The sequence below is a fragment of the Prionailurus viverrinus genome, chromosome E3, assembly GCF_022837055.1.
Source record: "Prionailurus viverrinus isolate Anna chromosome E3, UM_Priviv_1.0, whole genome shotgun sequence".
Taxonomy (NCBI): domain Eukaryota; kingdom Metazoa; phylum Chordata; class Mammalia; order Carnivora; family Felidae; genus Prionailurus; species Prionailurus viverrinus.
This window is the reverse complement of record NC_062576.1, coordinates 17,624,514-17,649,896: the sequence shown is the minus strand read 5'-3', so window position 1 is coordinate 17,649,896 and position 25,383 is coordinate 17,624,514. Positions and strand designations below refer to the sequence as shown.

Genomic DNA, 25,383 nt, shown 5'->3' with positions numbered 1-25,383 from the left:
GGGGGGGGGTGCAGAAGAATGGTTCCAGATATGATCCCCTTCTGGTGCTGGCAGGGACCAGTATCTTCGGATTTGGAGACTGAGTTATTCCAAGGCTAAAATTTTGCATTGTTGTTCTTGGGTCTCCATCTCTTCCATTGATGATTTAGACTTTCTTTCTAAAGTGTAAGTTTCTTTCTTGAGTACTACATACTAGGAGCAAGGATATCTTATTTAACCCTCACAACGACCTCAAGAGACAAGTCTTCACCATTTCCATTTCAGAAATAAGGAAACAGGCCCGACAAAGTGGAGGATCTTGCCCAAAGCAATGAAAACTTGGACTACCTTTACCATAACATGGGAAATCTCCTTCTGTCTGATATAAGAAGCCAATCAATACCTTTCAACTGGGACAAGAGAAAGGAATCGCTCTTATCACCTGTGCTTTCATATAAAAATTAGGCTTTCATGTAAGTCTAATTTTCCTCAAAAATTTAAGGGGCTCTAATCCTTGCTCCTCTATTCTTAGCATGAGACCTTGGTCCAGTCCCTCTTTTCTCTTTTCCTGTAACTTAAAATTGTGAATTTGTATGAACCAGGCCTCAGGGTCCTTTCCCGCACTGTTTTTTTTTTTTTTTTTTTTAATGTTTATTTATTTTTGAGAGATAGCTTGAGCAGGGAAGCGGCAGAGAGGGAGAGGGCCAGAGGACCGAAAAGGGGCTCCACGCTGACAGCAGAGAGCCCTATGCAGGACTCGAACTCATGAAACGCAAGATCATGACCCGAGCGGAAGTCAGAAGCTTAACTGACTGAGCCACCCAGGCACCCCTCCTTTACTGTTCTGACTGCTATAACATTCCTGTGAGACAGGAATGAACATCCATTTTTCAGAGGAAGAATCTTAAATTTTGAGAGGTCAATGGCTTGCCCAAGGTCACACAGGGAGGAACGAATGTAGGCAGAGATGTCTGAAACCTAGAGCATCCTCAGCTCAAGCAGGGGGTCCTTCTGAGAGTGCGGTTACCCAGAAACCAGGATGCCCTGCGTCCAAGCGAAATAAAAGGGTACCCAGCCTCGGCGACGTTAGCGCCTGGGCTGGTGCTGCCCTCCAGCGGTGGGACCACGTAAGCATAGCCCCCCGCCCCGGCTCCAAGCTGAGGGCACTGGGAGCATGGTGCTTGGAGAATCGACCAGCCCAGCCTAGCTCCAGTAGGTACTAGTTTATTTTTCACGAGACCTGTTCTAAGACCTTTATGCCCCCCAAGACTTTTCACAGAACTTTGAGGCAGCCTCGAATTTAATTACGAATGGCGGCTCGATTATAGGTAAAATGCGGCACCTTCTGCGGCCTCAGTCTCCCAATCTGTCAAATGGGCATCTGAAACAGCTGGGGCCCAAGGGGACAGCGAAAGGAAAACGTTCCCGGCATTGTGTGCGACACCAGGCAAACGGCCTGAGTCACCGCCGTTAGTTGTATTTTTCCATCTCCTAGGCGCCCCTCCCAGCCCGCACGGTTTCGGTGGGTCCTACAGGAAGCGCCCCCGCGACGCCGGGCTTTACACGCCCTGGCCACGCCCTCTGCGCGCCGCGCGTTGGCTCCGCCCACAGGAGGATCCGCAGATTCGCTAGGCCAGCTCTTCAGAATTACTTGGGCCTCTCTATACCAGGCTGGAAATTCTCATCGGCCTCCGAGAGCAGCTTTGGGCTGTAGCCATTTCTCCGGGGTCGAAATTGGGCATTCCCCAAGCTCTGCTAGTAAGAAAGATCCGGGAAAAGTGGCCAACTCTGCCAACGGGGCTTGGCTAACCAGGCATTATTTTCTTGACTCCACCAAGGCGGGTGAAGGGAGGCGACAGCTGAGGCCAGGACCACAGGACCTGTGGCGAATCTGCAGCCTTTCAGGCCTTTGGCCGCACAAGGAAGGAGCAGGAAAGAAGAGCAAAGGAGCGCGCATCCCATCCACCGATTCGCCCCGCCCGCCTGACGAATCTGCGCCTGTTCAACGCGCCACTCAAATCTCCCCAGCTCTGGCTGGCCTCCTCCCCTCCGCCCCGCCCCCTTTTCCTCAGGGATTAGTCGCTGCTTTCGTCGCCGCCGATTCGTCAAGGACCCCAGGCCAGAGCAGCTGGGTAGTCGTGGTGAAGCCCACTCTCCGGGGAATGCGGCCAATCTCCAGGCTCCCTGGGCCGCAGCTCTGGAGCCTTAAAGGGCGCCGGCCGAGGCGAAGCCGCTTTCCTCGGCCCCGTGGGTCTCCCGGCGGCACCCGTGGCGAAAGTGCGAATGTAGACCCTGTGCCCGCTGGGCCTCGCGCAGGTGGCGGTGGTGTTTGGTGCGCGCGCCGGGGAGGTGGTGGTGGGGGGGCGCCGCCGCCGCCACCGCTGCGGGGCCGGGTCTCGCGCTGCCGCCGCCGCCGCCGCCGCCGCCTCGCGCCGCTGAGGTGCCGCGCGGGGTGGGGGGAGGGGGAGCCGCTCGCCACGAGCGGGTGAGTGAGGCCTCGCCGCGCGTGCGCGGAGATGGGGGGGCAGAACGCGCCGGGGCGGGAGGAGAGGGCAGCGGCGCGCGTTCCCCCCCCCCACCCCCCCGCCCGGATTCGGGGCCGAAGCCGGGTCTCGAGCTCGGTCTCGCGGTGTTTCCAACGCCCCGAAGAGGTGCCACCTCTTGGCCAGAGGATCGGGGCGCGGGGACGCAAGCGGGTGTGTGGGAGCGAGAGCCGGGCTTGGCCCGGGCCGCTGGCCGGTGAGGAGGCGGGAGGGGGCGGGGCCTGCTAGGGGGCGGGGGAGGGGTCTTGTTCTGAGGCCAAGTGGGGCGCGCGCTAAGCAGAGCGGGAAGGTAAGGGGGCGCGAGATGGCCTGGGGGCCTGAGGGGAGAGTTGGGAGGTGGAGAGAGAATGGGGTGTTGTGAGAGAGGGTACTTGGGGGAAAATCTGGGGGAGCCACGGGTCATGGTGAGGTGTGGAAACTGGGGTGATGAGCGGACCTGAAGTCTGGGCTGGTCGGTGAGGGGCAGCAAGGGGGTCAGGCCTAAGCCCTGAACCCCCTTGCCTATTCCTCTTTCCTGACAGTGTAAATGAGCAAAGATGGATCAGGAAGGTGGGGGAGATGGGCAGAAAGCCCCGAGCTTCCAGTGGCGGAACTACAAGCTCATCGTGGATCCTGCCTTGGACCCTGCCTTGCGCAGGCCTTCTCAAAAGGTGTACCGCTATGATGGAGTCCACTTCAGTGTCAACGTGAGTGCCCCAGGCCTTGTCATCTAGGGAACTCCAGGCCCCATTCTCCTCTGTTCAGCATCCTAAACTCCCATACCCATAGACTGCCTTTCTTAAAAGTGTGCAACCAGAACTCAGCTCTTTTGCATGTGAGTCTCCAAATGGGCTTCCTAGAACTCAACAGTTTCACCTTGAGCTGTCTTTCTGTTCCTGCTTTCATTCCTAGGACTCAAAATACATACCAGTCGAAGACCTCCAAGACCCCCGATGCCACGTCAGGTCCAAAAACAGAGACTTTTCCCTCCCAGTCCCTAAGTTTAAGGTATGTATCTGCTAGACCCTGGTGTGGTGGCCCTTGGGAGGTGTGGAGGATCCATCCTGGCAGTTTTTGTCTCAACCTGATAAAAGTGGTTTTCCTATGAAAGGATCACAACCAAGTCTTAAAAGCTCGGAGGCTGTGAGACTGAGTTGTTCTGGAGAGGAGTTGTGTTTATCTTCTAGAAAGTTATAGGTTAGGTGTCTCAAGCAGGAGTGCTGACTTCTTGAAGGATGAAGTAAAGGCACATTTCTTTGCTGTACCTATCACTGTGTAGTCCGTGTCACAGCATGACAATGCCCTGGTGTGATATGCCAGTTTCTCAACAATTAAGGGTAGCGACAAGGCCAGGAACGCCATCCTTGGAGTTTTCTGCTCTTCACCCCTCGTTTGGTGCCTTGATCCATCTTGTTTCCTCAAAGTATTCCTCTTTCCCTGTGTAGGCAGGATACTCATCAGGCCTTGGACTGGCTCTTGAAAACTGATGGGTCTTGGTTTTCTTCACTAATTCTTTATTCTTCTTTATTAAATAAATACTTGTAAGGTTGCCACTCCATTTTTTTCACTTTGTGTATTCTCCCTGGACAGTCTCTTTCACATACACGATTTGGATTGTTACTGAGACATGGTGATTTCTAAATTTCTGTTTCCAGCCAAGATCAGTCTCTTGAACTCCAGACTTTTATGCCTGGTAGAGGGACAGCTCCACCTGGAGGCCCCACAGACATCTCAAACTCAAGAGGTTGAAAAGAAGTTGTCTTTACTCCTTGATCCTGCTTTCCTTTCCATTTCCCTTTTACTGATGAATGGTAATACCATGTACTTAGCTGCACAAACTAGGAACCTGGGAGTCATCCTATGGTTGTCCTCTTTTTTATTACATAATCTATCACCAAGTCTTGCTGATTCTTTTCTAAACACATTTCCTTTTTATTTTAATTCTTTTGTTTCCATTGCTGATTTTCTAACACAATTTCTGTATTCATTTTATGGGGTTTCTTGCCTCCATTCTCTTTTCCCATTTCATGCTCCACCACAGATGGCTCCTGCCATTTGTATTTTTTATTTGGCTTTTACGTTATTTTTGTTGTCCATGTTTTTGTACATTGGCACATATGATTATAGATTTGGCTAAGCCTCATCTCCTGCCTTGATGCTGTGTATCTGTGTTCTACTCTACTATACGTTTTGCAGTTTCTAGAAAATGTTAGTTTCATGTCTTAAGTCCTTGTCATCTCTTGAACTCTTGTTACCCAAAAAGTCAAATAGGAGTGACACTGTCTTTGTGAATTCTTCCTTGCCTCCACTCGGAACAACACTTTTCTTCTCTGGGTTCCTAAACACCCTGTCTACACTTTTGCGAACATTTGTGTCACAACAGTGACTACGTATATATGTCTTGTCTGCTTTCCTGAACAGGAATCTTTTTTTTTTTTTCATCTTTGTATTTCTGTTGCCCAGTCCATGGTAAAAGCTGAACTACTAAATTATTTTCTACAATTAATTTCTTTGACGTATACTTATTTCTCAGTTGTATGTTTTTTTTTTCCTGATTTATTGTATTATTCTGTGATGAGAAGAACTCAGAGCAGAGAGAGGTCAGACTGACGTATCTATCACCTGTTGGAGCCCCTCTTCCCCATTCCTTTGCCCGTGTTTCCCAGTCGTCTCTCTCTGAACCAAGTTCCCAAAAGGCAAAGGAACAGTAGTCAGTATTGAGACCCCAGACTCAAGACTCCTGTCTTCTCCACAGCTGGATGAGTTCTATATCGGACAGATTCCTCTGAAGGAAGTGACTTTCGCGAGGCTGAATGACAATGTGCGGGAGACCTTCTTAAAGGATATGTGCCGAAAGTATGGTGAGGTGGAAGAGGTAGAGATCCTTCTTCACCCCCGTACTCGCAAGCACCTGGGCCTGGCCCGCGTGCTCTTCACTAGCACTCGGGGAGCCAAGGAAACAGTCAAAAACCTCCACCTTACCTCCGTCATGGGCAACATCATCCACGCCCAGCTCGACATCAAAGGTGAGGGCTCTCTTGCCTACTGCCTAAGGTTGGGTTCCAGCAGAGACTTTATATGCAAATGCCTGTTGGGGCCAGGTGAATGATCAGGTTCATGATTCCTCATCTGCAATTCTTGGAGCCAGATGTGTTTGTGAAATCAGAATTTTACAGAGGGATTGTGGTTTTTATGTGTTTCGTGTGTGTGTTGGGGGGGGGGGGTCCTTGGCAAGGTTGGGTAGCATCTTACAGTCTAGCATGTAGCATGTTTGTAAGAAAACATATGAAGGGTTATACTAGGTAGCATCAATAAAACCTAGTAAATAGCCTCAGTTCAGATCAAGTTTTGAGACCAAATTCAAAAAAATGTTTGGTTTTAAGTTTTGGGGGGTTTTGAAATTTTGGATCGAGAATAGGGACCTGTACAGATAAGTGAAGCAGTCTGGGTTTCTGTGTTGAGAAACAGTAGGGAGGAGTCGGGGACTGTAGAGTACACTGTCATCTGAAGGAGACGGCTATTAGTTGGTATTAGCCAGTTTGCACTTGGGAATGAAAACTACTGTTGCCAAATAATGCTTTTATATTAAGCCAGGAATCTAGGTTTTTGTGTGAAATCTCATTGTTTTTAAGTGCTGAAAATCCCTCCCTCCCCCCCCCCCCCCCCCCGCCAAATTTTTAAGTGATTGTGTAGGGCAAATAAAACCCAACTGTGGTCTGGATTTAGCCCTCAGGCTGCCATTTTGCAAACTTTAGTTTGTAGGATGAAGAGCATGGTGGGATCTAGCATCAGACGACCTGGGTTTGAATTCCAGTCTGCCACTGACCAACTTTGTGACTTTGTGCAGGTCAATTTTCTTTGAGCCTATAAAATAGGGGTACTGATGCCTTTCTCTCCTGGTGATTATCCAACTTAGATTACTAATTTATGAGTGAAGATGTTTGATTATAGATTGTAAAGTGCCGTTCAGTATGTTGTTGTATCATTAGGTAGAGATGAGGTAGGAGGTCCCAAAGGTAGAGACAAGGTAGAAGACCTGAAATCCCTGAACTCAGGACTCCAAGAAATTATAGGAAACTTGAGGCCTGAGAAAGAAATGGGAAAGCCAAAGAAGGAAGGAGTTGTTTCTTCCATCTGACTCTTGATGGCTCCCATTTTCCTCCCTCCAGGACAACAACGAATGAAATATTATGAACTGATAGTCAATGGCTCCTACACCCCTCAGACGGTGCCCACTGGGGGCAAGGCGCTGAGCGAGAAGTTCCAGGGCTCTGGTGCAGCCACTGAGACGGTAAGAAGCTTGTTGCCACAGCCCTAGCCACGTGGGCACAGTACTTGGGTGCCAGGAACAGTATTTGGGAGGTTCTGGACTTCCATTAAGGATGGCAAGAGCCAAGAAAAGATGTAGAGATGCTTTCAAAAGACAGGGAACTGAGGTTCTTGGTTTGGGGAAGGGCAAGTTGTTGTATGGTACTTGATGTCTTCTTTTCTCCGTGCTCTACTTTTGCCCTCTAGACTGAATCCCGCCGCCGCTCCTCCTCTGACACGGCTGCTTACCCGGCGGGCTCTGCTGGGGTGGGCACTCCTGGCAATGGCACCCCCTGCTCCCAGGACACAAGCTTCTCCAGCAGCCGACAAGACACCCCATCTTCCTTTGGCCAATTCACCCCTCAGTCCTCCCAAGGAACCCCTTACACATCTCGGGGCAGCACCCCCTACTCTCAGGACTCTGCCTACTCCAGCAGGTGCAGAGTAAACACCCTCTGGGACCCCCAGATTCTGGGAGTTGACACTAGAAAGAAGAAACCTGGAGTCTCCCTAAAAGGGAGTCGGGAGTAATTTGTTCTGGTTTCTCTTATGGATTCAGCCAACGGAATCCCTGCCCACAGGGAACCCCCTGTCTAGCTAGAAACCCAACAGATCTTCCTTTGGGGGCAGTGTCAAGGGCGCCTGGGTACTGAGAACCAGGACACTAGGGTTTGGTCCTACAGAACTGAACCTAGCTAACTCCTGCACTCTTTCTCCAGCACCACTTCAACCTCCTTCAAGCCTCGGCGGTCAGAGAACAGCTACCAAGATTCTTTTTCCCGCCGCCATTTCTCTGCATCTGCAGCCCCCACGACCACCTCTACAGCTGCCTCCGCCACTACTGCAGCCACTGCCTCGTCCTCCTCCTCATCTTCCTCCTCCTCTTCGTTGTCCTCGTCCTCTTCATCCTCCTCTTCGTCCTCATCCTCTCATTTTCGTGGTACTGACTCAAACTACCCAGCGTACTATGAAAGCTGGAATCGCTACCAACGCCATGCTTCCTACCCTCCCCGCCGTGCAACTCGGGAGGAGCCCCCTGGGGCATCTTTTGCTGAAAATGCAGCTGAGCGCTTCCCACCTTCCTACACCTCCTACTTGCCCCCTGAGCCCAGCCGGCCTGCTGACCAGGACTACCGGCCTCCTGCCTCAGAAGCTCCACCCCCGGAGCCTCCAGAACCTGGTGGAGGCGGGGGTGGGGGAGGGCCCAGCCCTGAGAGAGAAGAAGCTCGGACATCCCCCCGCCCAGCCTCACCTGCCCGCTCCGGCTCCCCAGCCCCAGAGACCACCAATGAGAGTGTGCCCTTCGCTCAGCATAGCAGCTTGGATTCCCGCATTGAGATGTTGCTGAAGGAGCAGCGCTCCAAGTTTTCATTCCTGGCCTCTGACACAGAGGAAGAGGAAGAGAACAGCACCACAGGCCCTGGGTCTAGAGACATAGGGAGTGAGGTGCCTTCTGGGTCAGGTCATGGGCCCTGCACGCCCCCTCCAGCCCCAGCTAATTTTGAGGATGTGGCACCTGCAGGGAGTGGGGAACCAGGGGTTACCCGGGAGTCTCCCAAGGCCAACGGACAGAACCAGGTGAGGTTGGGGTTAGCCAGCAGTGATGACTGGGATCTGGGAGGAGGGTTGGGTCTGGTGGGGTGGGGGAGGGAATTAGATAAGAGAACAGGGATTTGAGGAAAAGCCCATGGAAAAGGCAGAAGTTTCATGTGACCCTCCTCTGCATTCCTACAGGCTTCTCCGTGCTCTTCGGGAGAGGATATGGAGATCTCTGATGATGACAGGGGCGGTTCACCCCCTCCGGCCCCAACACCCCCCCAGCAGCCTCCACCCCCTCCTCCACCACCCCCTCCTCCTCCTCCCTACCTGGCTTCCCTACCCCTTGGTTATCCTCCCCACCAGCCTGCCTACCTCCTCCCACCACGCCCTGATGGGCCACCACCCCCTGAGTACCCCCCACCTCCTCCGCCACCCCCCCACATTTATGACTTTGTGAATTCCCTAGAGCTCATGGATCGACTTGGGGCTCAGTGGGGAGGGATGCCCATGTCCTTCCAGATGCAGACCCAGATGTTAACTCGGCTCCATCAGCTGCGGCAGGGCAAGGGATTGACTGCTGCCTCAGCTGGCCCCCCTGGTGGGGCCTTTGGGGAGGCCTTCCTCCCATTCCCACCCCCCCAAGAGGCAGCCTACGGCTTACCCTACGCTCTGTACACACAAGGGCAAGAAGGCCGAGGGGCATACTCCCGGGAGGCATACCACCTTCCTTTGCCCATGGCAGCTGAGCCCCTGCCCTCCTCCTCGGTCTCTGGAGAAGAGGCCCGGCTACCTCCCAGGGAGGAAGCAGAGCTGGCAGAGGGCAAGGCCCTACCGTCAGCAGGCACCGTGGGGCGTGTGCTGGCCACCCTAGTCCAAGAGATGAAGAGCATCATGCAGCGAGACCTCAACCGCAAGATGGTGGAGAATGTGGCCTTTGGAGCCTTTGACCAGTGGTGGGAGAGCAAGGAAGAGAAGGCCAAGGTGAGGACCAGTGCTTGGGACTAGGGAAAGCCTGGGGCTCCATTGGAGGAAGTAGACTTCTGGCTTTTCCAGGCTACACAGCTCAAAGAAAAAATAGAGACGATCAAGGCAAGTGGAGAGAGAGACTGTGTAACCACTTGATGGGGCACAGCGGTTGAGCAGGAGAACTGGGGCAAATGGAACAGTAGGAAAGCATAAGTTTGAGGGGCCTCTGGGTGGTTCAGTCGGTTAAGTGTCCAACTCTTGATTTTGGCTCAGGTCATGAGCTCAGGGTTGTGAGATGGAGCCCCGCATTGGGCTCTACACTGGGCGTGGAGCCTGCTTAAGATATTCTCTTTCTCTCTCTCTCTCTCGCTCGCTTGCTTGCAGAAAAACAAAACAAAACAAACATAAGCTTTAGAGTCAGAGGAGCTTTGTTCTAGCTCTACTGTTTGCATGCTTCTGGCAGACGAGGCCCTTAAGTCTCTCTGGGCTTCAGTCTTCAATGTGTCCATCTGTAGACTAGGAATAATAAAGGGGGATGGACTCAATGAGCAGACTTTGAAGAAATGTCTGTACGGGGGCTGGTGCAAGGGGGGTGTGGCGTAGATCTGTGTCAAATAGAGGAGTGAGTAGATGCATTTCTGTATTCCTGGGACCTGGGAGTAGTTCTCAGGCAGGAGGCAGGAGGGAACGCCTGGGTTCTGGGGCTCAGTCCCCCTACTGCCCGCAGCCATTCCAGAATGCAGCCAAACAGCAAGCCAAGGAGGAGGATAAAGAGAAGACAAAACTCAAAGAGCCAGGCCTGCTGTCCCTCGTAGACTGGGCCAAGAGTGGGGGTACCACGGGCATCGAGGCCTTCGCTTTTGGGTCAGGGCTGCGAGGGGCCCTGCGGCTGCCTTCTTTCAAGGTACCCAGAACTGGTCTTGCCTAGTAGGGAGGAGACAGCAGGGTGGGAGTTCCCTTCCTTGGGGTAGGGGTGGTTGGGAACCATGAGAGTTTGAGTTCTAAACAGGCTCTGTCTCTTTCGGTGCCCCAGGTAAAGCGAAAAGAGCCTTCGGAAATTTCAGAGGCCAGTGAGGAAAAGAGGCCCCGGCCCTCCACTCCAGCTGAGGAGGATGAAGATGGTGAGTGGGAAGTCAGATGGAAGGAGAAAAGGGAAAGGGTGCTAGCTTCTGACAGGAAAGTAATAAGCAGAGGTAAAGGGTGAAAATGTCAGAGGGCAAGTAGCCAAGTAGAGGTTTTGGTGCAAGGTTAAATGAAAGCAGTTCTGAGATGTGTGAGAAGCTTAAGATGGGGTCATTCCTGGGTTCTAGTTGTGGTTCTTACTCTGGCGTGCTGATTGAAGTTTTCTGTATTTCAGTTTTCCCCTGTAAAATGGAAATACTTTCAACATTTAGAGTCGTAGGATTTCAGGGTTTAACAGGTCATCGGCCCAAGTTCCCCATCTGAAGCTCTTTTGCAACCTCCCTCCCAGTTTCCCTAAGTCTGAGCTATCGGTTGACAGCTTACGTGGCTAGGAAACTTCCTTATTGAGTCCCACTTGCTTCCCTGGAGACCCATTTACCTTAGTACTGTTTTCTTGGTCAGGCATAACAAGTCCTCTCCCTCTTCCACCCAACCCAGAAAAGGATGAAAGGTAAAACGGGTGCAGTATGTTTAAACTCTATAAAATGTTATAGGTAGCTCTGGGGTTTTGGGTTTTTCTCTGTTGAGCTTCAGCTTCTTGTCTGTAAAATGAGGTCTGTCTTGTCGGACTGTCAGGAAGATCAGCAGTGGTGTGTGCAAAAGCTCCTTTGGGCCAGGGGAACGGGGACTGTTAACTGCTGATGGTAAATTGCTCTAACGGCCACTCACATGCACCTAGACCCTGAGCGAGAGAAGGAGGCTGGAGAGCCGGGACGTCCGGGAACCAAGCCCCCAAAACGAGATGAAGAGCGAAGCAAGACCCAGGGCAAGCACCGCAAATCCTTTGCTCTGGACAGTGAGGGGGAGGAAGCATCCCAGGAGTCCTCCTCAGAGAAGGTGAGGGGCGCCCGGTTCTTGCCAAAAGCCTACTTGCTGAGTTCCTGTCACCACAGCCACCTTCTCTCTGGGCTGGAGCCCAGGTAGCTGTGCCTCCGGGAGGATAGTTGTTCTTCTCCTGTTAGTCCCTGTTTGTCTTTTTCTTTAAGGATGAGGAGGATGATGAGGAAGATGAAGACGATGAAGAACGTGAGGAAGCCATGGATACTACAAAGAAGGAGACAGAGGCATCAGATGGTAGGTACAGACAGAACACAGTAGAATTCTGGCTCAGGGAAGAAGGAATTCAGCTGCCTGTCTATCGCTTCCCTGAGTCCACAGAAATTTCATGCTAGATTTATTGGCCACCTTTGCCTTTCCCAAAAGCAGCTGTCCTTTAGCCCTATCCTTTGGAACGCTTGGCCCATTGTAAACAGTAAGTCCAATACCCAGAACACTCCCTTCTGCTTACCTCCTATACTGAAACTTTGCTCCTTTCTGAAGACAGCCTAGCAGAATGTACTTAATTTGCCCAACCCCTCAAGATAAGTGGTCCATGTTCTCCTGCCAGCCCTTGATAACTACCAGACCATGCCTTTCTGCCTTTGAGCACTGCTCTTCCTTTAAGGTCCAGCCACCGAACCATGCTTCCCCTTCCTCCCCTCTCCCCTTAGCTGCCATCACCAGACACTGCTCTGCTCTTCAGTTGAACACCTCCTCCCTCCACATCCGTTGAGTCTTGGATATACGGTTTAGTCTTTTTTCTCATTCATTTGTTCAGAAATCGCTGTTGAGCCTCTACTGTGTACCAGGCGCTGTTCTGGGTATTGGGGACACATCTTCCATGCAACTTGTGATCAGTTGGAGGGGAGGAGGAGACTTGACGAGTGAACAGATAAAAGCACCTCAGAGATACATACGTTGCAGAAGAGAAACTAGGTTACTGGGGTAGAGAGTAACGGGTGGGGGAGCTGGGGAAAGATGGGCTGTTCTAGATCTCTTGGAGAAGGAGTGCCTCTGAGAGGTGCCATTTCAGCAGAGGCCAGATGGGAGAATGAGGATCTGAGAGCCTATCTTTTCAGGAAAGAAGAGGGCAGGGTCACCTCCTCTAAGGGGGCAGAATGTTGTACATCCATTTTGTCACTGCTTTCTGTCAGTTTCACCACCTCAGTGTTTCTTGGATTTGTTGCCTTCATTGTTCCTGCTGTTCTGTCTTTTCTCAGTTAAGAGTCTTCAGCAGTTTTGATTGATTACCTCGTCTTTGTTTCCATCCTTCTTCCTCCATTCCAGTCCATTTTCCAGTCTGCCAATGGCATTTTCTTTTCTTCAGCGAACACCTGACCCTGTGACTTCCTCCATAAAGTCGATTCCTAGCGCCCTATTTTCTATAAGATGACTCCTCCTCTTGATACGTTAGGCCATTTATAACCTAGCTCCCATTTATCTGTTCAGCTCTATCTTGCCATTCTCCAGACCCATCCTTGGCCACCAGCACTGTCTATTCTAATTTATCCAGTTGTGTTCCTCAGACACTTCAAATTTCTTAACTTCTTACAGAATTCTTCCAGTGTATTGCCCTTTCCCAGAGGCATAAAACATATATTTTTAAAGCTTCTTTTATCCTACAGTCCTTTTTATGAGTCTGTCGTCTAGGCAGCATTTATAAGACCCACTTTGGGAAAAGCTTAAAGCAGACCGCTTACTGGTCTCCAGGTGTCTCACCTTCCCTCACCTTTGACATCCCTGTTCAGCCCTCGTGTCTGCTTAGTGTACTTTTTTTTTTTTTTAATGTTTATTCATTTTTCAAAGAGAGACTGAATGCGAGTGGGGGAGGGGCAGAGAGAGAGAGGGAGACACAGAATCTAAAGCAGGCTCCAGGCTCTGAGTTGTCAGCACAGAGACCCAACACAGGGCTCAAACTCATGAACTGTAAGATCATGACCTGAGCTGAAGTCAGACACTTAACCGACTTAGCCACCCGGGCGCCCCTGCTTAATGTATTTCTACTTGTCCTTCTTGACTTCAGCATCTCCCTCCCAGGGATCCCTTCCCTGACCGGATCTTCCAGGTAGAATCCAGGACTTCCCTTTGCCATGGTCCCCTAGCCTTTCATGTTGAGGTTTATCTCACCGTGAACAAATAGTGTGTTTATTCAACTCCTTGAGGGGTGGACTTCCCAGCACCTAGCACAGTGCCTAACCTGTCCATGGTAGGGAGTCAGTGAATGAACCCATGGCTTGACCAAGGGAGGGGTGTTCCCACCTCGCCTGATTGCCCCTTCTGGATTTCCAGGCGAGGACGGGGAAAGCGATTCGTCCTCCAAATGTTCTCTGTATGCCGACTCAGATGGTGAAAATGATAGCACGTCAGACTCCGAGAGCAGCAGCTCATCCAGCTCGTCATCGTCCTCATCTTCCTCCTCCTCATCCTCCTCATCCTCCTCATCATCTGAGTCCTCCTCTGAAGAAGAAGAGGAAGAGGAGCAGCCAGCAACCATACCTTCAACGTCCCCTCCCCCCAGAGATGTCCCTGCGCCCCTGCCAGCGCCTGTGGAAGAGCCCGAGCCAGAGCGGGTTGCAGGCTCCCCAGTCACACCTCTCCCTGAACAGGAGAAGTCTCCGGCAAGACCTGTAGGTAGGTGATGCTGAGCTGTTCATTTGGTCTCTGTTTATGTGTCTGTCTGTCTTTGTGAGAACAGTGACAGGGTTAGCAGTTTTTAATTATGTACAAGTATGTGACTTTGAAAACGAAAGTCACCATCTCCTGTCAGTCCTTCCTTGGAGACATTTATGGCCACATTCAAACTGCTGTCACGAGCAGTTTACAGAGCCAGGGCAGGGTGTTTGGCTAACAAGGAAAACAGAATGGTCTCCAAGTTAATTAAGGAAAATCCCAATTTAACAAATTCCTCCTATTTTTCTTGAGTCTGTGCCTTAAATGTGTAGTGGATACTTGCAGGTGATTAAATGGACAAATAGGTGGAAAGCAACTAGTAACAGCATTGGCTTGGAACTTAATTTTATCTTTGCTTTCTTTTGTGGATTTGTACATTCAGTTATTTTATAGCACATAGACATAATTTGTCCTTCTGAGTGAACTGTTCATTCAGGCAGTAGGTATTTATTTACTGAGTACAGTTGACCCTTGAACAATGTAGGGGTTAAGGGCACCAACCCCCCTGCACAGTCGAAAATCTATCCATAACTTTTAACTCCCTTCAAACTTAGCTGTTAGTAGCATACAATTAACTGGAAGTCTTACTGATAGTGTAAGTAGTAGGTTATCACATATTTTGCATGTTATATGTACTACGTGCTGTATTTTTACAAGAAATAAGCAAGGTAGAGGAAAAAACGTCATTGAAATCTTAAGGAAGAGAAAATACATTTATGATACCTTACTGTATTTATCAAAAGAAGTGTGTATGTAAGTGGCCCCGTACAGTTCAAACCCATGTTGTTGAAGAGTCATCTGTACTTTACAGTAGGTGCAAGGGATACAGTGGTAGGCACAATAAGTCCTGTTCTCACTATCCTGAAGCTTATGGTCTATAGGGAGAGACAGTTTAATTGAGTAATAAATACCTAAGAAAATCTGTGGTTACAAACTGATAAACACCACCACAATAGAGGACTCTGAGAACCTGACTACATCTGTGGAGACATCTTTGCTGTCTTCTGTGCTGAAACATCATTGAGCTGAAATCAAGGTAAAGCAGGCAGCCGGCATTAATGACTAGCATGTGCAAAGGCCCTGAGGGCAGAGCAAACAGGATGTTGGAAGACATAAAAGAAACCTTCTGGATGGTGGAGAGTGAGGAGAAGCTGGGGTGACTTCTGGAGAGGTGAGCAAGGGCTGGGTCGTACAAAATGGGTAGATCATACGAGGAATTTGGTCTTTATCTTGAGGGCAGTGGAATGCCATCAGAGCAATGACATGATCATATTTGTGTTCTGAAAAGAAGCAGTGCCTAGAAAATTTGGAGAGGGGCCAGAGTTTGTGGAGGAAGAATAAGAGGCTATTGCAGTTAGTAAGTAAGGGAACCAATGGTGGTAACTTGGAGTAGGGTGTTCTTAGCATGGAATTTATAAGTCAGTTTTCAAGATAGGCTTCATAAATGCATGTGGCCTTCCAGACATCTCTCAGATATTACTGAGAATCTGGTCTGAGATGGACAGTGACCACATGAAGACCTCCCAGCACTGGTGCACTCTGTTCTGGTGCAGACCTCATGAGTCAAAGCTCTCATTAATCCTAAAACACCTCTCCCAGCCTCTCCTGAGTCTGTCTGTAGCAGAAGAGCTGGTGGTGGTCAGAGGGCATCAATCTCAGTAGGGTGGGATGTGGTCAGTTTTGCATTTTGCCAGAAAGATCATTCTGGCAGGAAAGGGAAGGATTTGGAGAGGTGAGGAAGGAGGTAGGGTGACCCGTGTAAGAGTTTGAAGGGATGCGGGTAAGTGAAGGGCGTGAACCAAAGCAAAGGTGGTTATGAGTGAGGTGTAGGGAGTAGAAGTGGGGATGAGGATTTGAGAAATTTAGGAGATAGAACCACTTGGTCGAACTACTTTTTGGGCAGGGGAAGTCAAGGAGGAGAACCAGAATTAGGAAGAAAGCTGATGTGATACTTTAGGGTTGACTTTGACATGCCTCTGGGACCTCCAGGTAAGAAACATCCAACAGGCAGTTGGATCAGTAGATCTGGGGCACCTGGGTGGCTCAGTCAGTTGAGCGTCTGACTTCAGCTCAGGTCATGATCTCATAGTTTGTGGATTTGAGCCCCATGCTGGGCTCTGTGCCGACAGCTCAGAGCCTGGAGCCTGCTTCGGATTCTGTGTCTCCCTCTCTCTCTGCCCCTTCCCTGCTCATGCTCTGTCTTTCTCTCTCTCTCAAAACTAAAAAATTAGAAAAAAAACCATAAAGAATTAAAAAAAAAGTAGATCTGAAGCTGTGTAAAGAACCAGTGGGCTGGAAATGTAAATACTTGGGAACAGGGCAAGTGTGGGTGTGAACATGCTCGTTGTATACCCTAGAATGATGTGATAAACCCTAGAACAAGAGAAGGGCTCGTGCCTTACCATTGTGTAAGAGACAGGTGGGCAAAGGGGAGCCAGAGGAGGCCAAATAGGAGCTATCAGCAAGATAGGAAGGAAACCAGGACGCTCAGTTTTCAAAGGGAAGGAGTGGTGTGTACCAACAGGCTGAAAGAAAGGTTGTAAGATAGGAAAAGCTTCTGCTGGATTTGGCAGTTAGGGGGTCACTAGTGACCTTATCAATTTCAATAGAGCAGATCAGACTGGAGCCAAGTTATGGGGTGTTCAGGAGTAAAGGCAGGTGACAGAGATAACCAGCCTTTTGGAAGGGTAGACTACTCTTGTGAAAAGAGAGAGAGTTGATAGGCTGTAATGAGTAATACATTTCTTGAGTGCTTCCTGTGTGCCAGGCTATAGGCCTAGGACATTGCAGATTTGTCATCTTATTTAGTCCTCATTCCATCCCTGTTACTCCCACTTTACAGATGAGGAATCTGAAGCTTAGTGAGATGCTCAAAGTCACCCAGCTGGGATTGGAGAGACAGCAAGAGAATACAGGGTTGATGGAGGCTTAGTTTTCCAAAATAAGTGAGACTGAAGCATGTAGATATAGGGCAGAGAGGAGGAGGCAGATAGGCCAGGAGAGAGAGAGCAGTATCTGGGGGTAGAGGGGTGGACTCTAGGTCTGATGCACATCCGTAATTGGGGAGGCAGGGAGATGTGGGATTTCATGCGTGAGGGCCTTCTGTGCATCAGACCTAGAGGGCATTTTCTGAGCTCCATGGAATGACTGGAGGAGGAGCCTTGGGGAAGGAAGTAGAGAAGGGAGTAAGGTTGAAAAGGGACCCGGGGGGCGCCTGGGTGGCGCAGTCGGTTAAGCATCCGACTTCAGCCAGGTCATGATCTCGCGGTCCGTGAGTTCGAGTCCCGCGTCAGGCTCTGGGCTGATGGCTCGGAGCCTGGAGCCTGTTTCCGATTCTGTGTCTCCCTCTCTCTCTGCCCCTCCCCCGTTCATGCTCTGTCTCTCTCTGTTCCAAAAATAAATTAAAAAAAAAAAAAGAAAAGGGACCCGTGCTTGGTTCAGATGCCCCGCTGAGACTGGGGCTCAGGGGTGAAAGAGGAGGGAGCACAAGTGGTTGGGCAGAGTCAGGGTTGGAGGTCTCCATACAGGGTGGCTGTGGCAGCTAAAGGATGTGGAAAGTGCCGTGAAAGGAGACGACAAAGTGAGGGCCCTGCAGGCAGGCACAAGAAGAAAGGCAGCTCATTTAGGAGGACAGGCTAGAGGGAGCTAGAAGGTGGGGAATTGAATAGGTGTGGTGCCATGTGGTGAACTGAAGAGACCTGGGGAAATGTGATCAGAGGGCAGGGCGTCAGAGTGTAGGGGTCTGAGGTGGCACCATTCCAGGGATAACAAGGTCAGGTATGGGACTGGTGGAGGCTGGCTGAGGATGAATGAAGGCAGGCACTGGAGAGGGGAGAATGGGGTGAATGGGTGAGATATCAGAGTCTCTTAGGTAGGGTGCCTGGGAGGCTGAGTCAGTTAGGCATCTGAGTCTTGATTTTGGTTCAGGTCATGATCTCACAGTTTGTGGGCTCGAGCCCTGTGTCAGGCTCTGTGCTGGCAGTGTGGAGCCTGCTTAGGATTCTCTCACTCTCCCTGCACCTCCCCTGCTCTCACGCTCTCAAAAAAAGAAAAAAAAAAGCCCCTTAGGTAGATGGCAGAAATGGGAGAGGAGAGGAAGGTTAAAGCAGGTCTCTTGGCTTTTACCGAATGATAGGGATATTTGAGTTCCCAGGATGCACCTTGATAGAGGATATGTGGCCTGATGGCAAGAGAGGGCTTGTTTAGTGGAACCCAAAGATGGGACCTGGACACCCTTTAGGATTTGCCTCTCCCCCTCCCCCTCTGCCGCCTCCGCCTCCTCCTCCCTTTTTCTTCTTTTTTTAAAAAATGTTTGTTTATTTTTGAGAGAGAGAGGACAAGTGTGGGAGGAACAGAGAGAGAGAGAGAGAAGGAGACACAGAATCTGAAGTAGGCTCCAGGCTCTGAGCTGTCAGCACAGAGCCCGACGCGGGGCTCGAACCCATGAACCGTGAAATCATCACCCGAGCTGAAGTCAGATACTTAACTGAGACACTGAGGCACCCCGATTTGCCTTTATTCTATCTTCTGGTGTGGTTCATTCCTTTCTCCTGCAAATGGGCTTCCCCTGCTTCTTTATTTTAGCAGATGTCCATGCTGCAGAGAAACCCATTCCTATCTGAGATCCTTATTCTCAGGGAAGTTTCTGGTTGGGCTGCCTTGGGTCAGGTAGTCATCAGTTAATGATGGATGGGCGCAGGGAGTGGGGCAGGTCATGTAGCAGAAACATTGGCTTCTGGGAGTTGTAGACCAGAAAGGTACCCCAAAAGTTGTCTCCCTAAATGAAAGGTATGGCCAGGTTTCTTTCAGGATAGGAAGCAAAAGAAAAATCTATGTGAAGAAGCTGAGCCAGGAGGGGAATTTTTTCCCTCAAGAGCCAGACTTCCAGAGGGCACAGTGAGCTAGGTTGGAATGATGGGTCAGAGGCAGGGCTGCCCCAAAACAGCAGAGAGAAGAAAAGGCGAGAAGACTGGAGGACCTGGGACGAACACCCAGGACCACCCTGTGGCTCACTGCTGGCTGAGACACCAGATGCTGTCCAGAGTCTCAAGAGATAGCAGGCTGAGGACGTTGCTGGGGTGCCTGGTTGGGGAACGTCTGTTAAGTCAGTGGACACATGTTGATCACTGCCTGCTTGGGTCAGGCCTGGAGCTGGCTGCCCTTTAGTTCTGGGAGTGTTAGAGCAAGACATGAAACCACAGAGCCCCACTACAGGATGTCCAGAGCAGCATGGGGAGGTGGATAAGAGCACAGAATTCAACCCAGGCTGTCTGGGGTGAGCTGTGTGACCTTGGGCCAGTTATTAACCTCTCTCTGCCTCAGTTTCCTTATCTGTAAACTGGGTTTTATTAATAGTCCCCATTTCACGGGCTAGTTGTCAGGAATGAAATGAGTAGTCAACATATGTTAAAGTCTTATATTGGTACTTGGCACAAAATATTAGCTAATAATCTGCCAGACTAAAAAGACTGGCACTTAGGAAGCACTGGCCTTCTGGTTCTGAGAGGAAGTCACTACCAGTGTCTGAAGAAGCTGGGGAAGCCTTCACAAAGATGGCGTTGAGCTGGGGCTGAAAGTTGCATGTGAGCTTTCCCAACGTGCAAGAGGAGAGAAGCATTCCAAACAAAGGGAGCCACGTAAATGAAGGGCCAGGGGTCTGAAAGGCCATGCCTGTTCTGGTGGCTGAAACCTAGGAAGAGAGAGGGTCAGTCTGCAAGACAGGGTCTGCCTCAGGGAAATGTGTCTGGCTTGAGCTGTATTCAGACCCTCTGTTGGGACGCCCAACAGAGGGAAGCTGTGTCTCTGGGGGACTGGGGAGAGGACACCGCCTGCCCAAGACAATGTGTCCCCTCCCCAGGCCACCCCCCCATCCTTAGGATCTCAGCTTCACTCTCACCTTCTTTAGGGGAGTCTTGACCCCTGTGCACTTTGGCAAATCTCTAGTACTGTTTGGCATGTGGTGGGGAGGAAACAAATTTTATGCAGTGTTTTAATACAAAGATTCGGCTTTTTACATTGTATCTTTCTCACCTCACTAAACAGAGAAAGAACATTGTTTGTAGTTGAAATAACGGATACTTTAATTCAGAGCCTGGTTAATTGCATCCTCATTATACACTGCCTGGCAGAACTCGTCTTGGCAGGTGTGCCTAGTCCTTGGACATAGTTCAGTCAGTCACCACCAGTCTTGGTAAACAGGCTACAGTCTAAGTATTTGTTTCCCTGGAGCTCCTATCCCGACTCTTCACAGTTTGGGCTGTGCCTTTGTCCCCATTGGATTATAAGCTCTGTGAGGGTTTTGAAAGTGTCTGCTTGACGTGTTTTTCCCACGCCTGCCAGAGTTGGTGCTCAGTGGCTGTTTGTCAAATCTCCTCCCGCCGCGGGAGCCCACAGTGCTGAGGACATTGCAGCCGGGAGGCAGCAGTGTGTTTGCTGAGTGAGCCCAAGTGTCTGCTGGCAGTGGGGACGAGCATGCAGCCTGTCAAAAGGCAGCCTGGACATGGCCTCCTCAGCGAGGCGGCCGGTGCCCTGCCCACGAGGAACCTCTTGTCTGATGACGTTGGTCCAAGTTGCTGACCCTCTCCTTTTCCCTGTGTTCTTCCTTCCCCAGGTTCCACCGAGGAACCACCTCCCTGTGTGCCCCAGCCTCCCCCTGAGCCACCAGCAGGTCCCCCAGCCCCCGCCCACCGCCCTGACGAGCGCCCCTCCTCTCCTATCCCTCTCCTGCCCCCACCCAAGAAACGCCGGAAAACCGTCTCCTTCTCTGCTGTGGAGGAGGTGCCGGCACCAGAGCCTCCCCCAGCTGCCCCACCACAGATCAAGTCTCCTGGACCCGTCTCCCGCAAAGTTCCCCGGGCCGTGGAGCGGACCATTCGAAACCTGCCCCTGGACCATGCGTCCCTGGTCAAGAGTTGGCCTGAGGAGGTGTCCCGAGGAGGTCGGAGCAGGGCTGGAGGCCGAGGCCGCTCTACTGAGGAGGAAGAAGCTGAGCCAGGGACAGAAGTGGACCTGGCAGTGCTAGCCGACCTGGCCCTGACCCCAGCCCGTCGTGGGCCAGCCGCCCTGCCTCCTGGCGATGACTCGGAGGCCACAGAGACATCAGATGAGGCGGACCGCCCCGGCCCCCTCCTCAGCCACATCCTCCTGGAGCACAACTACGCCTTGGCCGTCAAGCCACCGCCCTCCACACCAGCCCCTCGGCCCGTGGAGCCAGTTCCTGCCCCTGCAGCCCTCTTCAGCTCCCCAGCAGATGAGGTCCTAGAGGCCCCTGAGGTGGTGGTGGCTGAGGCAGAGGAGCCAAAGCAGCAGCAGCAGCAGCAGCAGCAAGAGGAAGGCGAGGAGGAGGAGGAAGAGGAAGAGGAGTCAGAGTCATCCGAGAGCAGCAGCAGCAGCAGCAGTGACGGGGAGGGTGCCGTTCGGCGTCGCAGCCTCCGCTCCCATGCTCGGCGCAGGCGGCCTCCCCCGCCCCCCCCACCCCCTCCACCCCCCTCCTTCGAGCCCCGCAGTGAGTTTGAGCAGATGACCATCCTGTATGACATTTGGAACTCAGGCCTGGACTTGGAGGACATGGGCTACCTGCGGCTCACATACGAGCGGCTACTGCAGCAGACAAGCGGGGCTGACTGGCTTAACGACACCCACTGGGTCCATCACACCAATATCCTGGGCCCTAAGGCCGGCCTGCTCTGGACAGGAAGGCAGGCCCCAGGGGTGGGGGCAGGCTTCCCTGGGGTTGCACGGCTGGGTAACGTCCCCCTCAGATTGCAGCTAGCACCTTTATCTCCCTCCCTATCCTGTTCTGTCTGCCGCATTCAGCTTGGGTATTTCTCCTCTAGCTTCCGGGCCAGCCTTTTCTCTCTGTCTCCTGCCCCTTCTCTGGCTCCCCAAGTTTTTCTGGCAGAAAATGGGGGATCTGAGACTTCCTTCTCTCTCTTTTTCTATCCTCACTAAATATGCTGAGGACCTCCAGCTAAGTTCAGTCACCCTTTCCTTGGGCTGGGACTGGGGAGACAGGGGAGGGGCCCCAGGGGTCTGGCCAGTCAGGAACCCATTTTCTTCCTTAACATCCTGCACTCACCAACCTGAGCACTCCAAAACGCAAGCGGCGGCCCCAGGATGGGCCCCGTGAGCACCAGACAGGCTCAGCCCGAAGTGAAGGCTATTACCCCATCAGCAAGAAGGAAAAAGACAGGTACCTGGATGTGTGTCCTGTTTCTGCCCGGCAGCTAGAAGGAGCGGACACTCAGGTAAGGCTCTGCCCTCGTATCTGGCCCACCGGGATCTCTTCCCATGGTTTCTCCTGTCGCTTACCTCACCTCTGTCCTATTTCTCCCAGGGGACTAACCGTGTGCTTTCGGAGCGCCGGTCTGAGCAGCGGCGGCTGCTGAGTGCCATTGGCACCTCTGCCATCATGGACAGTGATCTGCTAAAGCTAAACCAGCTCAAGGTGAAGAGCAGGGACTTGGGGGAAGAGAGGCTTGGTGGGAGGGCAGCATCATGAAGTCCCCTAGGGGTGGGCATGGAGGGAGGTGAGTGGCCAAAGAACCCTCCTGCCCTAGAGGTCTGCAGGAAAAGCAAGGAGTTAGGTCGAGGGAGGCACCCAGCAGCACGATCTGCCTTCTGCCCTCTAGTTCCGGAAGAAGAAGCTCCGATTCGGCCGGAGCCGGATCCATGAGTGGGGACTGTTTGCCATGGAACCCATCGCAGCTGACGAGATGGTCATCGAATACGTGGGTCAGAACATCCGCCAGGTGAGGCCCCGAACCCAGCCCCCAGTCAGAAGGGATGCTGACATGAATGCCATCCATTCTCTGCATAAAGCCCCATATAACCTCCCAGCTCCAGGACATAGTCGGTGAAGCCTGCCTCTTTCTGTTTTTCCTTCCTTCAACAGTTAGTAACGGATACTAGTAAACTAGATGGTGATGATCCAGCAAGAAACAAGACCAGTATTCTCTCTCCCTTTAAGCACCTCGCACAGTTTAGTGGAGGAAGACAGGCGCTGCACAAACAACTGCAGGAAAGGATGGCCTTCGGTTGATCAGAAAGGGGCTCAGGGAGGCAGCAGCGATGGGCGCACGGTGATGTTTAAGGCAGGAGCTGAAGGATGATGAGAAAATACCAGACTCAGATGAGGGGAAGGATGCTCCCAGTTGCCCAGCAGCACATGAAAAGGCAGGGTAGTCCAAGGAGGGCAAGGAGGTCACCGTGACATAACCCTATAGAGGCAGGCGGAGCCAGTCTCCACGGAGCTTGGGAGCCATGTTGGTGAGCTGGGGCCAGGGGTAAGGGGAGGGAAGCTGCCGTGAAGCACCAGGCACTGGCTGCGGTGGGACAAAGGGGACAGCTAGAGACGAAGACCAGTGGGGCGCTGTTGCGGAGATCCCAGTAGGCCCTGGTGGCCTCAAGTAGTGGCAACTGGGGTAACAGAGGAGCCTGTGGGTCCAAGGTAGCTGGCGGGACCAGACGACAAGTTAGCTCTGGAGAGTCAGGGCAAGGGCGAGGTGAGGCCACCTCTCAGTGCTGCTCTGAGCAGCTAGGGTAGGTCGCCTGCCAGTGAGGTGGGGAGTGAGGAGGAGGAGCGGCTCTGTGGTTGAGATGAGTTCCAATTGGCACATGTGGAGTTGCAGGGCCCCGGGGACATCTAGAGGATGACGCCCAGCAGCTCCACGGAGGTGGATTTTGGCTAGAGATGGAAGTTTGGGAGGAGTCCCCACCACTTTTCTGGCAGTTGAAGCCCTGGAAGAGAGTGAGATCACCCAAGAAGAGAATACAGGGGGCCTTATTGTGCATTTCCTGGGAAGTAGTTACTCCTCCTTGCACAGAATGTGGGCACTAATGGTGACAGGTGGCAGCCATTGGGTGCTTGTTTTGGAGAGAGAGGGTCCTGGGAGAAGAGATGAACAGGAGTCAGTCCATGAAATGGCCACTGTCATCTTGGGAAGTGGCCCAGCCCCACCATACACTGGGGGCTCCACTAGGGGCCAGGCAGAGGCTCCAGGAGGAGCCAGTGGCCACTGCTCCTGCCCAGTGACCACCACAGTGGCAGCCAAAGGTGTCAGGGTTGGAGAGGCCCTATGAGGGAGGGCTCCTGGAAGCAGTGAGAGAGTATCATCGCCTTAGGTTGACAGCCAGAGAAGAGCTACATAGGTCCAGGACAGGTTGATGTGGCCCCCAGGGTGGTAGGTGGGTGACTGTCCCGATCCCCTTCACGGGGGCCGGTGGGGTCAGGCCTGGTCTGGCAGGGAGCTGAGGGACAGCACCCTGACTGTGGCGGCACCCCATCCTACCAGATGGTGGCCGACATGCGGGAGAAGCGCTACGTGCAGGAAGGCATCGGCAGCAGCTACCTGTTCCGGGTGGACCATGACACCATCATCGATGCCACCAAGTGCGGCAACCTGGCGAGGTTCATCAACCACTGCTGCACGGTGCGCGGGGGGCCAGGCCAGGGTGGGATGGGCATGGGGGTGGAGGGCGGCCACGGCTCACACTGCCCTCCCCTCCTGTAGCCCAACTGCTATGCCAAGGTGATCACCATCGAGTCCCAGAAGAAGATTGTGATTTACTCCAAGCAGCCCATCGGTGTGGATGAGGAGATCACCTATGACTACAAGTTCCCGCTGGAGGACAACAAGATCCCGTGTCTGTGTGGCACTGAGAGCTGCCGTGGCTCCCTCAACTGAGGTGGGGCAGGACTGGTGCCCACGCCCCTATTTATTCCCCTTGGTGCCCTGAGCTCCCAGCCCCCCAGCCTTAGTGGGCTCAGCAGGGCCCACATGCCCCCATCTCCAGATATGGGGTTGGGAGGCCCTGAGCCCAGCAAGGGAGCCTCAGTCCCTTGAGGCAACTTCTGCCTCCCCTGTCGCCCCTGCCCACCCACCCTCTAACTTTTTTTTCTTTGCGGAGAAGAAGCTGTAAATGTTTTGTAGCTGCCAGCAGCTGTTTCCTGTGGAAACCTGGGGTGCCGGCCTGTACAGATCCTGTTCTTGGGGGGCTGCATAGCCCCCTTGCTTTGTGTTAATGGGGACTTCCCCTTTGTGCCCTGCGTGCACCCCTCCCCAGTTTAGGGGGTCTCTAGGGGCAGTGGCCATGTTCTCCCCCTGGGGGGGGGCTCTGTGCCCCCAGTCCTAGGGACTCCGTGCCTGGAACCCTGCCTCATCTTCTGTTCCTGCCAGACCCTGTGGGTCACCCTCCCACCCTGGTGTCTGGAAGCTCCTGCTCTGCCAGGCCAGGATGGTGGGGGGGGCGGGCCCTTCCTGTTGGGCTGGATTGTACATATGTTAATAGCGCAAACCCAACGCCACATTTTTATAATTGTGATTAAACTTTATTGTACAAAAGTGCTTGGTGAATGAATATCTTTGGGAAAGAGCAGGGTGGGGGGATGGGGGTTGAG

The 25,383-nt window shown here is 52.3% G+C and overlaps 1 protein-coding gene across 3 annotated transcripts; it reads left to right on the top strand.

Moving 5' to 3' along the window:
• Positions 1-1,618: 1,618 nt before the first annotated feature.
• Positions 1,619-25,327, top strand: SETD1A (SET domain containing 1A, histone lysine methyltransferase). Of its 3 annotated transcripts, XM_047837978.1 has the most exons (20): positions 1,622-1,737; positions 1,818-2,295; positions 3,044-3,208; positions 3,414-3,509; positions 5,257-5,527; positions 6,671-6,792; positions 7,017-7,246; positions 7,529-8,387; positions 8,544-9,329; positions 10,042-10,218; positions 10,348-10,435; positions 11,176-11,333; positions 11,483-11,570; positions 13,605-13,946; positions 20,596-21,642; positions 22,059-22,231; positions 22,321-22,431; positions 22,616-22,735; positions 24,278-24,415; positions 24,497-25,327. In XM_047837978.1, exons 3-20 carry the CDS (start codon positions 3,059-3,061, stop codon positions 24,668-24,670), a joined length of 5,130 nt encoding a protein of 1,709 aa, XP_047693934.1. In that variant the 5' UTR covers positions 1,622-1,737; positions 1,818-2,295; positions 3,044-3,058; the 3' UTR covers positions 24,671-25,327. The 3 variants fall into 3 exon arrangements, with proteins under 3 accessions (XP_047693936.1, XP_047693934.1, XP_047693935.1); XM_047837980.1 differs by having other exon boundaries at positions 1,619-2,295; positions 13,659-13,946; XM_047837979.1 differs by lacking the exons at positions 1,622-1,737; positions 1,818-2,295 and adding an exon at positions 2,533-2,718.
• The last annotated feature ends 56 nt before the right edge of the window (positions 25,328-25,383 follow it).